At 41.4% G+C, this 16,663-nt stretch overlaps 1 protein-coding gene across 1 annotated transcript in view; it reads left to right on the top strand.

Annotated features, from left to right (window-relative positions):
• LOC117045136 overlaps window positions 1–16,663 on the top strand; it is a 506,969-nt gene that overhangs the window by 258,927 nt on the left and 231,379 nt on the right. Inside the window, 1 exon segment of the mRNA XM_033145927.1 lies at window positions 11,817–13,244. Coding sequence (XP_033001818.1) covers window positions 11,817–13,244 — 1,428 coding nt within the window.

The following is a 16,663-nucleotide window of genomic DNA, read 5'->3' as shown; positions in this document are numbered from 1 at the left end:
GTGGAGGTAGAAGAAGGATGGGTGGTCAGAGGAAGAAGAGGGAGAAGGCTGGGAAGAGGAGGTGTCAGAAGCTGAAGTGCTAACAGGGTGTAGTGAGCTGGGAGACTCTGTGGCAGAATGCAGTGCAGAATCAGAAGCAGAAGAGGAAGGAGGTCAAGAGGCTGAGGTGAGTCAGGATAAGGAGGAGACACCAGTGTCTCTCTCTCCTTTTCCCAGAAGCCACCCTCCTTGCTTGTCTCTCAGAGCCAGGAGATCCCCTGATTTGCCGGAATCTCTGCTAGATCATCCAAGACTGCTGGCCATCCAAAATAGGTGTCAGGGAATCATCCGTTCCCAGAGAGGCCGTGCAGGGTCAGTGGAAATACAGACAGCACTGTGGGAACAGCAGCAACACCTCCAGCGGGGAAAGCAGGACGTCCTCCAGCAGGGAGGAGAGGCAAGAAGCGGGACAGGCGAGGAGAGGGCTTGGGGATGCCAGGGAGCCCCAGCGCCAACACAGTCAAGCCGGCAAGGAAGGAGGCACGAAGCTTCCAGTGCCCCAATTGCGTAGAGGGGTAAATCGTAAGGAGGGTAGGAGGAGATTTGGGGTACTAAAGTTCTTTTCCTGGGGGCACTCTCAAAGGGGCCACTTCTGGAATCTGGGACCAACTGAAACGGTCATGGGTTTTGGAGCTCTGCACTGTACATATTTGAACTATTAAAACTGTAAATAGAAGGAACAGAGTCTTGCCTCGTTACTCACGAGAAACCACCACAGAAACCTTACAATAGGCTTATTTTATTTCTAGATTGATCACTGAATGCTAAAATTGGGTTCTAAGCAGTGGACAAATGAGAACAAATAGTGGCCTGGATTCACCTAACAAGCTCCACCCACTGCGAAATGGGGCATGCCCCCCATTCCTCCCCCTCTCCGTGCCCCCATGAACCCCCTGAATTTGACTCTAGGGCATTGGGAGGGAACTCTCCAGAACTGCTAACGAGGAGAGGAGAAAGGGGATCCTTCCATCAGGCAAACTGGAATGCTTGTGTAGGCAGAATGACTTGGAAAACACAAGGTGGAATACCACCTATTTGCACAAAGATGAACGTCCATAATTAAAATACAGAATGAAATAAGCATCCATCAATAAAATGTGCAGCAAAGCAATCCCATTGAAACACCGCGATTTACAGGAAGGAAATAAGAGAGCATTGTGTAGCAGATCATATTGATGCTGTCTCAGAGGAGGACATTTCCCTTTTTCTTTTAGGGTCCAGTGTGCTTTGAAGATGTCGCTGTTCGTTTCACCGACGAGGAGTGGGCGTTGCTGGATCCTGACCAGAGAGCTCTGCATAAGGACGTCATGGAGGAGAATTGTGGGATCGTGGCCTCTCTTGGTAAGGCTCCCTGTGGGATCGTCCTATCTGCCTGGAAATTCAAAAAATACCTCTATGTAACCAACCTCATATATTTTCACAGAACTTGCAGTTTTTTCTTTGAACAATCTTCCTCAAATTATTCCTTTTTCTCCCATGGTTGGGCTGCTCTGAACTGCCCAGGCCATCTTAAATGTCAGCTTCAGAATTGTTAGAAAAGATAAGTAGCTTCAAGTTTTCTGTTTTTGTTTTTGCTCCTGTCAGTCTTGGTTTGACCAAAGAGACGACTGACCTTGGAGATGGAGGGGATGCCACGACTGGGCCAAACAAAATCCATCCCAGAGAAGAGCCAGGCTTATTGAATCTCAGGTAGTAGTAGCAGTGAGGATGATGATGATGGCTGAAAAAGTTCTCAGTTAGTTGCTCATGAGTAATCAGCAGAACTCCGTTGCTTCTTTTCAGTAGTTTCATTGTGCAAACTATTTACAGTGCAGAGCTAACAAGTTCACCTCTGCCTCATCCATCAGCAGAATCCGGGAATGCCCCCTTCCAGTTCTTTCCCCAACATAAGAGTTTCGGGATATGGAACCCCCGCCTCCTTTCCTTGTGTGTGACCCCTCTGCACAATTGGGGTGACGGAAATGGCGTGCCTCCCTCTGCGCCAGGGGAGTGTTGGGTCTCCCATCAGGCTGGGTTGCCCCAGCCACTCTGGTCAGCTTCCAACACATATATAAACATGAAACATAAATAGTAATAATCTGATCCCATATAAAAAGAACATTAACTTTAAAATGAACAACCTATACTAGTGGCCAAAATGGGGGAAACCTTTTGTGAAAAGTGTATTTCTGAGGTTTGATGGGTCATAACACCACTTCTTTGTGGAGTAATACCATAAAATTATATATCAATGGAAAGATAATTTAATGAAGAAAGTATGGGAATAACTTCTATGAAGGAGTATTTATTAGAACAGCGTTCATAAAGAAAAAATGTGAAACCTTTGGTAACCATTGTGGCCTTGCAACAGCTTGCTATGAATTGAACCAAGTTTTTAGTTCTGCAGCTGTAATAACGTGAAACCAAGACTGAATTATTGCCTTTATTAATTGGACTTTATTGCTGGGTTCCTTCTGACTAACAAGTTTATTTAGTTGGCTCCATAGACTTCTGAATGGGTAAAGATTTGGGCTATTCCCAGGACGTTTCAGCAGTGGAATAGGATTGTCTTGAAAGCACCTTTTGCACACAGCAGCAACATGACATGGAGCTGAATCCTGTTGAAATAGAAAATAAATAAATAAATAATTCTATAAATATATATAAACGCTTCAGTATCTGGGAAATGATCACCCACGGAACGTTTCAGTTTGGGCTCAAGTATTTCATTTATGTATTTTGGGGCATTTACATTCCCATTAACAGCACAAATTCTGCCCACACCTTTTGCTGCCATACAACCCCAGATCATCACTCTATCTGGGTGTTTCACGGTTGGTGTAATGCAAGTAGGATGTAAATCTTCTCTGATTGTTCCCCTTCTGTATTTCATGCCACCACTAACAAGCAAGGAGATTTGGGTCCCATCACTCCAAATAACACTGTCCCATTGTTCCGCTGTGATGTATGTGTCTTTAAGTGTGGAATCTTATTGTGTACACCTGAATCCTATTAGCTGGGATACAGGTATTTAAGTTGTAATCTGTTCCCCTCCCATGGCATTCACTTTAGTGTTTTACTCCCTCCTTGTGGGGGATGTCGTCGCTGTGTATGATCGTTTAATAAACAATGGCTGCAGCTTAGTAAAGACTGCTTTGGCAGCGTTGCTTCCTCATTGCCGAGGTCCAGGGGTTCCTCATCCAGTCACCGGTGTATTACGATACTCCAATAATGCTAATTGGGGTTCTTTGTGTGTTTGCTCTGCCTTTTTTAGGAGTAGTTTTATGGACTGTATTACCCTTTCCACCATTCCATTTGACTGTGGGTATCCTGGACTACTGAAACGCTGTTCAAACCCCCAGCCTTGGGCAAATTGCTGGAACTCCTGACTTGCAAATGGCATGTTATCAGTGATAACTGTCCTTGGAACACCATGCCTCGCAAACACTGCTTTCAGTCTACTAATTACTGCTCCTGCTGTTTTATCTGGGAGACCCACCAGTTCTGGGTATTTCAAGAAATAATCTATCACCAGCAGAAACGATTGCATCCTGTACTCAAAAATATCTACTCCCAACTTTTCCCAGGGCAGCTCTGGAATTTCATGTGGTATGAGAGGTTTTTTGGCGCACATCTCGCGCATATTGAACAATTTTCTATGAATGTTTCTATTTCCTTGCCCATACCTGGCCAATACATTATTGTTTTTGCTCTCATTTTTGTTCTTTGCATGCCCTGATGTGACTCATGAAGCTGCTCCAAAACTGCCCGTCTTTGAGATACGGGAATAACTACCCTTTCATCAACATATAGAACACCATCCTGACAGCACAGCAAGTCCTTCACGGCCCAAAATGCTTTTGCTGCTGATGGTACATCTCTTAAATGCAGTGGCCATCCACGTGATATTAAAGATGCCACCTGCTATAACTGTACGTCTTGTTTTGTTGCTTCCTGTATAGCTATTACCCCTGTAGGGTGCATTACTATTTCACCTATTTCATATATTACTTTCTCATCATCTATGGGTTCCACATCACTCTCTGGTGGATCTACCGTGGCCCGAGATAATGTGTCTGCCAAGTACAATTCTTTCCCTGGCACATACTTCACCTCCATCTGATATCTCTGCAATTCTAACAGCACCCTCTGCAGGCGAGCAGGTGCACTGCCTAAAGCTTTCTTACAGATTGCCTCTAGAGGTTTATGATCAGTCTGTACTAATACTAGCTTGCCAAACACATACTGATGGAATTTTCTTATTGCATACAATACAGCCAACAGTTCTTTCTCTATTTGAGCATAATTCTGCTCTGCCATAGTAAGTGCCTGGGATGCATAACATATTGGCCTCCCTTCTTGAAGGAGGCATGCACCCAAACCATTCTTTGAGGCATCTGCTTGAACCACCAGTGGCTTAGATGCATCAAAATATTGAAGCACAGGTGCCCGACACAGTTGCTGTTTTACCATTTCAAAAGACTTCTGATGTTCAGGCATCCATTGAAACAACACATTCTTTTTTAATAAATTCCTCAAAGGTGCCGTCAATTCTGCCTCTCTTGGTATATATTTTGATAAGTACTGTACAGACCCCAGAAATCTAAGCATACCTTGCCTGTCCTGCGGGGAAGGCATTTCTCGAATCGCTTTAACCTTCTCCTCATCTACTTTGACACCTTGAGCAGTTATTATATGCCCCATGTATTTTACTGAATCCACTTTAAATTGGATTTTCTCTTGAATTCTCTTGAATAAACTTGATATTTTTAGCCCTTGCTGTTTCAAACACCTTACGCAATATTTGGTCATGTTCCTGAGAAGTTTCTGCTGCAATAATCATATCATCTGCTATCATGTGCACTCCTTTTATGTGCCCAAATGTCTGTTCATTTTTTTGTTGGAAAACCTCACTAGATGATTTTAGCCCAAATAGCATACGATTAAAACAATACCTTCCCCACGGAGTATTAAATGTGCACAGCAACGCTGACTTCTCATCTAACTTCACTTGCCAATAACCATCCTTTTCATCCACTATTGTGAAGAATCTTTTACCAGCTAAAGAGCTTAATACATCATCAATTGTGGGAATAGTATAGTGCTGTCTACTAATTGCCTTGTTTAAATCAAGAGGATCAAGGCATACACGCAGTTTTCCATTATTATTTTTTCAGTAATCACCAAACTGCTCACCCACTCAGTAGGGCACTCTACTTTGGAGATTACTTCAGCTGCTTCCATCTGGCATAAAGTCTCTTTCAGTCTATCTAAAACTCCATAAGGCACTTTTCTGCAAGCATGAATTACAGGGGGAACACTAGGGTTCACCTCTATATGGTAAGAGCCTTCAAATTCTCCCAGCCCCTCAAAGACATCAGAGTACATTGTCACTAACTGCTCTTTTGACACCAATTCAGGTAGTTGCACATTATCAACTCTACATACCAAATTCAAAGCCTCACAAGCCATCCTTCCCAATAGTGGAGTGGTTGATATATCAGTAACATAAAATAACAATTCCAAACTCCTTTTAGTGGTGCAGGTCTCAAGAGCAATTGTGCCCAAAGGCACTATTCGTGTCCCTCCATAGGTCACCAATGTTGTCTTTGTCTTGGCCAGACTCTTCTGCCCTGGGACCTTGTCATATATTTCAACTGGGAGAACATTTGCCTCAGCTCCAGTGTCAAGCTTAAATTGCACTTTTAACCCTCTCAAAAAAATGTCCGCAAACCATCCTGGAGGTTGTACAGCTACAGTGTCCATTTCCTGAGATAGTACTCCTATAAACAGGCTGTGTAAGTCCATATCGTGAACTTGGCACCTTCTTTGATCTTTAGTGACTCCAGTTGCAGGTGCCTTACACATCCTGGCAAAATGATTTTTCTTGCCACACTTATGACAAACATTTCCTAACGCCGGACACTTCTGAAATTTATGTGTACTCCCGCAGTGAAAACATCCTTTATATCCACCATAGTCTTGTCTCTGCCCCAAACGGGAGTTCACATTCCCAAGAGTCTGTACTGGGACTTCAAAGTTCTCTCTTATCTCTGCCGTTTCATCAAGCTGTTTCGCCATAGTAGACATCTCACTGTTTGCTGTTATTTGTTTTATTCGGCAAATCTCTACAGCCTTTTCGAGAGTAAGGTCAGACTCCTTTAACAACTTCTGCTGCAACCTCTCCGGTGCACTAAAAACAAGCTTATCTCTGCCCAACTCATTAAATCCAGTTACAGGTGGGTAGCCGTGTTGGTCTGCCATAGTCAAAACAAAATCGAAAATTCTTTCTAGTAGCACCTTAGAGACCAACTGAGTTTGTTCCTGGTATGAGCTTTCGTGTGCATGCACACTTCTTCAGATAAGGTATCTGAAGAAGTGTGCATGCACACGAAAGCTCATACCAGGAACAAACTCAGTTGGTCTCTAAGGTGCTACTAGAAAGAATTTTCGATTTTGTTTCAACTCATTAAATGCCGAACCAAACTCACATCTGCCAGCTCTTAATTTAAGTTCAGTTACAAAGCATTCAACAGTGTCCCCCACCTTCCAAGGATGATTCCAAAAAGAATACCTTTCAACTATCACATTTTTTCGAGGAGTGCAGTACTTTTGAAATTCTTCCAGAACCTCATCCACAGTCTGTGTTTCGTCATCAGGAAAACTAAATGTCTCATAAATCTGTACCGCCTCTTCTCCCACACAATTCAACAAAACAGCAACCTGCCTCTTTGCCAAAAAGCGGTCAGCTCCAGACGCCGTCAAATACACACGAAAGGCTTGCTCCCATCGTCTCCAATTCTCTGCCAGGTTTCCTTGGAGCACAAGAAGACACGGGGGTCGAAAAGAATCCCACTGCTGACATCAATTCAGGTAGTTGCACATTATCAACTCTACATACCAAATTCAAAGCCTCACAAGCCACCCTTCCCAATAGTGGAGTGGTTGATATATCAGTAACATAAAATAACAATTCCAAACTCCTTTTAGTGGTGCAGGTCTCAAGAGCAATTGTGCCCAAAGGCACTACTTGTGTCCCTCCATAGGCCATCAATGTTGTCTTTGTCTTGGCCAGACTCTTCTGCCCTGCGACCTTGTCATATATTTCTTTTTTTTTTAAAAAGAGATTTTATTATTTTATCATATAACAAAACAAAAACAACATTAAACATACATAAACATAAACATATAAAAACATAGTAAACAATTCAACAATAAAAAACACAACATTAACATACCAAAAAAAAAAAGAAAATTAATACAAACCTTATCAAATACTTATCTTTGTTTCTCTACTTATTTAATCTTCTTAAGGGGACTTCCCCTGGTCCCTCCTCTGTCTTCAAAAACATATATACTTTTTTAGGTAGCTTCCTTTCTTTTCCCATTAACTTATAATCAATATCCTAATGTTCTTTAAATTTCTCTAAACCACTATATTTCTTAACTTGTATTCTATATCTTAACACTTTCTTATACAAATAAATCTATCACATCAAAATTTTCTTCTATAGCCATTATAACTAGCCTTATACTTCTAAAGCCGATTCTTATATATATTTCTGCTCAATTATTCAGACATTCAGTTTAACATGCTTAACTAAATAGTCCTTAAATTTCTTCCAATCTTGCGACACCTTCTCCTCCCTCTGGTCTCGGATTCTGGCGGTCAGATCTGCGAGCTCCATAAACTCCATCAACTTCATCTGCCATTCTTCAATTGTTGGTATCTCTTCGCCCTTCCAAGTTCTTGCCAATAAGATTCTAGCCGCTGTCGTGGCATACATAAAGAATACTCTATCCTGACTGGGTATCTCTTCATTGGTCATGCTCAAAAGAAATGCCTCTGGTTTCTTACAAAAGGTAATTTTCATTACCTTTTTAAGCTCATTATAAATCTTATCCCAGAAGGCCTTTACCCCTGAACACGACCACCACATATGATAAAAGGTACCTTTCGACGATTTACATTTCCAACACACATCCGACATTTTAGAATTCATTCTGGCTATCTTAACTGGTGTCAGATACCATCTATATATCATTTTCATTACATTTTCTCTTAAACTATTACATGCAGTAAAATTGATACCTTTCTGCCACAATCTCTCCCAGTCATCCATCATAATATTATGACCCACATCTTTTGCCCAATCTATCATTGTTGATTTAACCAATTCATCTTTCGTATGCCACTCTAGCAACAAATTATACATCTTGGAAAGGTTTTTAGAGTTCGATTCGATCAGTTCTGTTTCCAGTTTTGATTTTTCCACTTGAAAACCAATTTTTTTGTCCAATTTAAATGTTTCATGTACCTGGTGATATTGCAGCCAGTCGGGGACTTGGCTTTTAACTTGATCATAGCTTTTCAGCTTAAATGAGTCCCCTTCCTGCTGCAATATGTCCATATATCGTAACCAACTTGCAGACATATTCGGTCTCTTATAGGCCTTGGCCTCCACTGGTGAAATCCATCTAGGAGTCTTTCTCTCCAGTAAGTCTTTATACCTAATCCAGACCTGATACAAAGATTTCCTAACTATGTGACTCTTAAAAGTTCTGTGGATTTTAGCTTTGTCATACCAAAGGTATGCATGCCAACCAAACATGTTATCGTGTCCTTCCAAGTCCAACACATCTACATTTTCTAATTTAAACCAGTCTTTCAACCAGCAAAAGGCCGCTGCTTCAAAATAAAGTCTTAAATCCGGCAGGGCAAAGCCTCCTCTCTTTAGAGTCTGTCAGAATCTTAAACTTAATTCTGGGCTTTTTGCCCTGCCATATAAACTTCGATAAGTCCCTTTGCCATGTCTTAAAACAGTCCATTTTATCCAAAATTGGTATGGCTTGGAATAAAAACAGCATCCTTGGTAGGACATTCATTTTAATCGCTGCTATTCTTCCCATTAACGACAGTTTCAATCTTGTCCATATCTCCAGATCTTTCTTTATTTCTGTCCACAGTTTTTCATAGTTGTCTTTGTACAGGTTCACGTTTTTTGCTGTGAGATTGATACCTAGATATTTTACAGATTTAACAAAATTGAGGCCTGTGCCATCTTGTAGACTTTTTATCTGTTCTGCACTCATATTTTTACTTAAAACTTTGGTTTTCTGTTTATTTAATTTGAAGCCAGCTACACGTCCAAATTGTTCAATTAGTTCCAAGGCTTTGGGGACACTGCTTTCCGGTTCTTGCAGGGATAACATCAAATCGTCTGCGAAGGCGCGTAGTTTGTATTCTTTCTCTCCCACCCTGATTCCTTTTATCTGTTTCTCTTTTCGTAGCATATTTAAAAGGACCTCCAGGACCGTAATAAATAATAAAGGGGAGATAGGGCACCCTTGTCTTGTTCCTTTTTCGACTTCAATTTCCTCCGATATCACACCATTTACTATTATTTTTGCTCTTTGTTCTGTATAAATGGCTTTAATGCCATTTAAAAATCTTTCTCCAACTCCCATCTTTTCCAAATTCTTTTTCATGAACATCCAAGATACCTTATCGAAGGCTTTCTCCGCATCAATAAACAATAGTGCTGCCTCTGTATTTATATTCCTTTCCAGTTTTTCTAAAATGTCCACAATAATTCTTGTATTATTGCTTATTTGTCTTCCTGGAAGGAAACCTGCTTGATCTTTATGTATATAGTCTTTCAGCACTCTTTTTAATCTTGTAGCCATAACATTTGCAAAAATTTTATAGTCCACATTCAAAAGGGAGATTGGCCGATAATTTTTCATTAGCGTTCTATCTGTATCTGGTTTTGGAATCAGTGTGATAAAGGCTTCTTTCCACGTCTCTGGTGCCCTATCTCCTTCTAATATTTTATTGCAGATTTCTTTCAAAGGCTGCGAAAGCCAGTCTTTAAGAGTCTTATAAAACTTTGCTGTTAGTCCATCTGGTCCTGGTGCCTTTCCTAGTTGCATGTTCTTAATTGCATCCTCAATCTCTTGGGTCGATATTGGGTGGTTGAGGGTTACTAGTTTATCCTCTGGGACTTTTTGCAAACTGTTTTGTTGCAGAAATCGGTCTATCTCTTCTTTTATCCTCTCCTCCTTGTACAGTTGCTTGTAAAAATTTTGAAAACACTTTCTGATTTCCTCCGGGTTCTCCACTATTTTCCCGTTTACTGCTAGATTGCCGATGACATTTGCCTTTTGTCTTCTCTTCAGTTGCCAAGCTAGTAGCTTTCCACATTTATTCGCAGATTCAAATGATCTTTGTTTCATCATTTTCAATTTCCATTCTATATCTTGATTCATGATTTTAGCATACTGGGATTGTAAGTATTTAATTTCCTTTTGAATTCTTAAAGATTTGGGATGACCTCTTAACTCTTTTTCTTTGACTTTGATTAATTTCAACAATCTTTCCGTTTCCGCATTTTGTAACTTTTTCTTTTTTGCTTTTTCACTTATGAGGAATCCTCTCATTACCGCTTTACTTGCATCCCAGGCAATTCCTTTTTCTACCCCTGAGTTCCAATTGATTTGAAAATACTCCTTCATCTTTTTCACAGCTCTTTCTACCAGCTTGGTATCTCTCATCAGCGCGTCATCCATTCTCCATCTGAAAGAACCCTTGGAAACCATTTTGAGAGTTACCTGTACAGGATTATGATCCGAGTAGGTCTTTGGGCCGATTTCCGCTTTTTGTATTTTAGGAGCCAATTCATTCGATATCCAGATGTAATCTATCCTCGACCATGACTGCTGAGATTCACTATAGTAAGTTGCCTCTGTATCGGTGGGGTTTTTCAACCTCCAAGCATCCTCCAGATTTAAATTGTCCACCATTTGAAAAAAGGTCTTAGGTAGTTTCCCATCATTTGTTAATTTGGTTCTTTGGGATCTGTCCATTAAAGTGGAAACTGCACCATTAAAATCTCCGAGGCAAACTGACCTTGTCATATATTTCAACTGGGAGAACATTTGCCTCAGCTCCAGTGTCAAGCTTAAATTGCACTTTTAACCCTCTCAAAAAACCCAGTTAACATGGGTTTAATCTTTTCAACCTTTGCTAGAGAGATAACAATGGCTTTTTCCTTAGAATTCTAACATTTAGACCAGTCCTTGCACTCAACTTCACATTACATTGTGCCATGTCATCTTGTATACACACAGATAATTTTCTTCTGTCATGTAGGGACAGTCTCTCCATAGGTTTTCCCCAATCTTTCATCTCATTTTTTCATAACTGTAGCCTTGTTCACTTAATAGTACAATTTTACATCGTTTCTGGGTGTCCAGTCAACTCTTCGTGCCATTTCTATAATTTTATTATGCTTTACAACCTCACTAAATGAAAGAAAACAAAGAACCAACCAACTTCATAGCAATCACACACTCACAAAAGTCAACATAAACAAGTTGTGCTTCCTTTTTCTGGTTATTTGGGTATAACGTATGATAGAATACGGGTAATTGAACAACCTTTGTTGAATTGCATTCTTGATTAAATTATCTTTCCATTGATTCCATTAATTTTATTATATTATTGAAAATTAAGAGGTGTTATGAACCATCAAACCTATGAAATACACTTTTTCCCAAAAGACTTCCACAATTTTAACCACTACTGTATATCAAACAAAGCAACATTCAACAACTCATCAGAGTCTAATAATAAATATGTTGGTTAATGACAAAAAACACAGGTAATGAACACACACCTAACTCCCTTCAGTTCTTCTCCATTTGTTCCTGAGGCTCTAATCCCATTTGTCTCCATAGCAGATTGTGATGAATCGGAAAACGAAAACAAGGGTGACCACGAGAAAATCCCCAGAGAGGAGAAGCCACGTAAAAATTTGGAGTGTGGAGAAAGCTGCAGTCAGAGCTCCCATTCCACTTCCCATCAACAACATCTCATTGGAAAGAAACTCTATCAGTGCATGGAATGTGGAAAGAGCTTCAGTCAGAGCTCCAATCTCACTTCCCACCAGAGAATTCATACAGGGGAGAAACCCTATCAGTGCATGGAATGTGGAAAGAGCTTCACTCAGAGATCCGCTCTCACTTCCCATGAAAGAATTCATACAGGGGAGAAACCCTATCAGTGTGTGGAATGTGGAAATAGCTTCACTCGGAGCTTCGCTCTCACTAGGCATCAAAGAATTCATACAGGGGAGAAACCATATCAGTGTGTGGAATGTGGAAAGAAGTTCATTGATAGCTCCCATCTCATTAAGCATCAAAGAATTCATACAGGGGAGAAACGCTATCAGTGTGTGGAATGTGGAAAGAGCTTCTGGACGAGTAGCGAACTCACTTCCCATCAAAGAATTCATACAGGGGAGAAACCCTATCAATGCTTCGAATGTGGAATGAACTTCAGTCAGGGCTCCTCTCTCACTTCCCATCATAGAATTCATACAGGGGACAAACCTTATCTGTGTGTGGAATGTGGAAAGAGCTTCAGGAGCAGTAGCGATCTCATTTCCCATCAAAGAATTCATACAGGGGAGAAACCATATCAGTGTGTGGAATGTGGAAAGAGCTTCAGGAAGAGTTCCCACCTCACTTCCCATCAAAGAATTCATACAGGGGAGAAACCATATCAGTGTGTGGAATGTGGAAAGAGGTTCACTTGTAGCTCCCATCTCACTAAGCATCAAAGAATTCATACAGGGGAGAAACCCTATCAGTGTATGGAATGTGGAAAGAGTTTCATTCACAGCTCCTCTCTCACTAAGCATCAGAGAATTCATACAGGTGAGAAACCCTATCAGTGTGTGGAATGTGGAAAGAGCTTCAGTCAGAGCTCCAATCTCACTAAGCATCAGAGAATTCATACAGGGGAGAAACCGTATCAGTGTGTGGAATGTGGAAAGAGCTTCACTAATAGCTCCTCTCTCACTTCCCATAAAAGAATTCATACAGGGGATGACCCCTATCAGTGTGTGGAATGTGGAAAGAGCTTCACTAATAGCTCCTCTCTCACTTCCCATCAAAGAATTCATACAGGGGAGAAACCATATCAGTGTGTGGAATGTGGAAAGAGCTTCAGGATGAAGCACAGTCTCACTTCCCATCAAAGAATTCATACAGGGGAGAAACCATATCAGTGTGTGGAATGTGGAAAGAGCTTCATTCAGAGCTCCTCTCTCACTTCCCATCAAAGAATTCATACAGGGGAGAAACCCTATCAGTGTGTGGAATGTGGAAAGAGCTTCAGGAAGAGTAGCAATCTCACTTCTCATCAAAGAATCCATACAAAGGTTGGAAAACCATTATACAGCTTTAGGAGTCAGGCAAATCTGCCCCTTTTTTACCAGGCCTTTGGCTGATTGACATTTAATGCCCTTTTAAAATGTGTTTTGTATTTTTATGTTGTTTTTTTATATTGTAACCACAAATAGACCTTACCTCTGTGGACTTCTTAAACTCCACCCCCAGGTTCACCAAAGTTCTACTTGCCTTCCGGACACCCAAAATACCATTACTACTTCTTGGAAGGAAAGGGCACCTGGCCAATTGGGGTATCTCTCTGACGAGCGTCTTTAAAGATCTCAACATCAAACCTTTATTCCCTAATCTAACAACAACTGGGGCCCGTGCCCCGCATCTGCCGGAACTAGTTTCCAAACCAAATCTGCATGCTACAAACTCATCTCCTCTGTCCCCACCAAAGCCTTCTAGCGCACAACCCCCCACGTCGCTGTGTCGTGCGAATTCAGGGCTTAGTGTCCTGGAAATTGCCGAGGAAAGAGCCCTTATTGCTGACTATGGTAATCTTCCCCCAGCGAAGCAGCAAGAAATTATTGACAGACTGGATTACGTTAAACAGCTACTCCTGATCCAAAAGGGCCTCCCTCTGAAAGACCGCCATAGTAACTATCCTCAATATCCAAATGGGCTCCCGAAGGCTCAATCCTATCATTAGCTTGACACCAATGCCAGGATCCTTTCAATGACTGATCCGTCACCCCCCCCCCCCCGGCAGATGCCTCCACTCCCTTAAAGATTTACAGCTCAGCACAACCTCCGTTAATAGACCCGAATTCTCCTCCCATGCTTTCCCCTTTTGGGACACAGACCTTAACAATTAAGAGCCCCACTAAGAACTGGAACATAACTGCAGGCCTCCCGGGCTCCTTTTCTTCAATGCCAGATCTAGAATCCTCCATATGTGATGCTCAGTTAGTAAACCACCCATCTTCGCCCCCACTTACACACACATCCCTGGCCATTTCTTCATCTACAGCTTTACAGCGTAGCCAATCGACCATCGACAAGGAGGCCACAGCTTTAAGACTTAGCCCATTCTTTATTGAAGACCCTGTCGGCCACATCAATAAAATCATTGCATCTTCGACATGCCCGTCCCCAGGAAGCCTCCCAATGTGTATGGAAGCCCGGGATTTGGCACCCCACTCTAATAAGAAAGATTGACTTCCGTATTCCCACCAGCCACTTTCCGATTGCCTGAATGTCATGTCATGGAATGTGGCTGGATGGGGCCCTAAACAAGAGGATAGGGAAGTCTTGGACTTCCTTACAAAATTCCATATCATTGGACTACAGGAAACCTGGTGCTTGGATCCCAATGGCCCTCCTTCTCTTCTGGGCTATGATGCCTACGTGACCGCAGCGACGAAAACTCACCAGCTTGGGCGTCCCAGCGGCGGTTTGGTCACTTTTATTTCCCAGGCTTGTTTGTTTTTTTGTGTTCTTTCATTTCCATGGAATAAAGTTGCTTTAAAGCAGGTTTTCCGAAACTTGTGTCCCAAGCAGCTCCCAGACTACACTTCCCATCATCTCTCCCCATTGGTCCTGCTAGCTAGGGATGATGGGAGTTGTAGTCGAAAAAAGCTGGAGACCCAAGTTTGCTTTAAAGGGAAAGTAGGTTGGCCCTGTGACACTCTCTTCTGGCCAAAGGCGGTCTACAACAGAGATCTGAGTGTGTTTTTTATCTCCTGTCTGGCAAGTTACCTGATTGCATTATCTGGGTTTTGGCCACTCTTTTGTTATTATAACTACTTAATTCCTGAATGTAGGTCACAGGTCACAGGTTTACACCCTGTTTATATTTTGAATGTGCCCAAGAGGAAAGAGACAAGGGGGAGGTTTCCCACTTTGACCTTGAAGAGAAATATTTGAGGTCAATTTGTTCCGGACCTAATCTGTGGGTTTCAGACATGTGGTTTATAGGTATGAACGTTTAATTTTTTTAATGTTTCACCTTAAAATTCTTATAACAGTCTATTTGCAGAAACAACAAAATGGACTGGATTCACTGGCAGGGTTTGAATAAACGTTCACAACTTTATTTCAGTTACAGGTAGGTAGCCGTGTTGGTCTGCCATAGTCAAAACAAAATAAAAAATAAAAATTCCTTCCAGTAGTACCTTAGAGACCAACTACGTTTGTTCTTGGTATGAGCTTTCGTGTGCATGCACACTTCTTCAGATATACTGAAGGTGCTACTGGAAGGAATTTTTTTTAGTTTTTATTTTGTTTTAACTTTATTTCAGTAACAAATATTTTAGATACAGGTGGGTAGCCGTGTTGGTCTGCCATAGTCAAAACAAAATCGAAAATTCTTTCTAGTAGCACCTTAGAGACCAACTGAGTTTGTTCCTGGTATGAGCTTTCGTGTGCATGCACACTTCTTCAGATACACTGAAACAGAAGTCACCAGATCCTTAAATATAGTGGGGGAGTGGGGAGGGGTATTACTCAGAAGGGTGGTGGGAATGGGTGATAGGCTGATAAGTGTGGAAAACCTGTTGAGGACTCTAAACGGCTGCAGTTAGTCTTGCAGGGAAATGCAAGGGGTGAGATGGCTGAAGATGGCTTTGTTATGTATAATGAGATAAGAATCCAATGTCTTTGTTCAAACCAGGTTTCTCCATGGTTTTAAGTTTGGTGATTAGTTGCAATTCAGCCACTTCTCTTTCCAGTCTATTTCTGAAATTTCTTTGTATTAAGACAGCTACTTTGAGATCTTTTATAGAATGTCCTGGGAGATTGAAGTGTTCTCCTACTGGTTTCTCTGTCTTGTGATTCCTGATATCAGATTTATGTCCATTTATCCTTTGGCGTAGGGTATTGGACAAACAGGCCAAACCCTACGCCAAAGGATAAATGGACATAAATCTGATATCAGGAATCACAAGACAGAGAAACCAGTAGGAGAACACTTCAATCTCCCAGGACATTCTATAAAAGATCTCAAAGTAGCTGTCTTAATACAAAGAAATTTCAGAAATAGACTGGAAAGAGAAGTGGCTGAATTGCAACTAATCACCAAACTTAAAACCATGGAGAAACCTGGTTTGAACAAAGACATTGGATTCTTATCTCATTATACATAACAAAGCCATCTTCAGCCATCTCACCCCTTGCATTTCCCTGCAAGACTAACTGCAGCCGTTTAGAGTCCTCAACAGGTTTTCCACACTTATCAGCCTATCACCCATTCCCACCACCCTTCTGAGTAATACCCCTCCCCACTCCCCCACTATATTTAAGGATCTGGTGACTTCTGTTTCAGTGTATCTGAAGAAGTGTGCATGCACACGAAAGCTCATACCAGGAACAAACTCAGTTGGTCTCTAAGGTGCTACTAGAAAGAATTTTCGATTTTGTTTTAAATATTTTAGAGAAATGATAAAGGAATTTACTTTTCTATAAG

The sequence above is a fragment of the Lacerta agilis genome, chromosome 4 (genome assembly GCF_009819535.1).
Source record: "Lacerta agilis isolate rLacAgi1 chromosome 4, rLacAgi1.pri, whole genome shotgun sequence".
Taxonomy (NCBI): domain Eukaryota; kingdom Metazoa; phylum Chordata; class Lepidosauria; order Squamata; family Lacertidae; genus Lacerta; species Lacerta agilis.
This window is presented reverse-complemented; position numbering and strand designations above follow the sequence as displayed.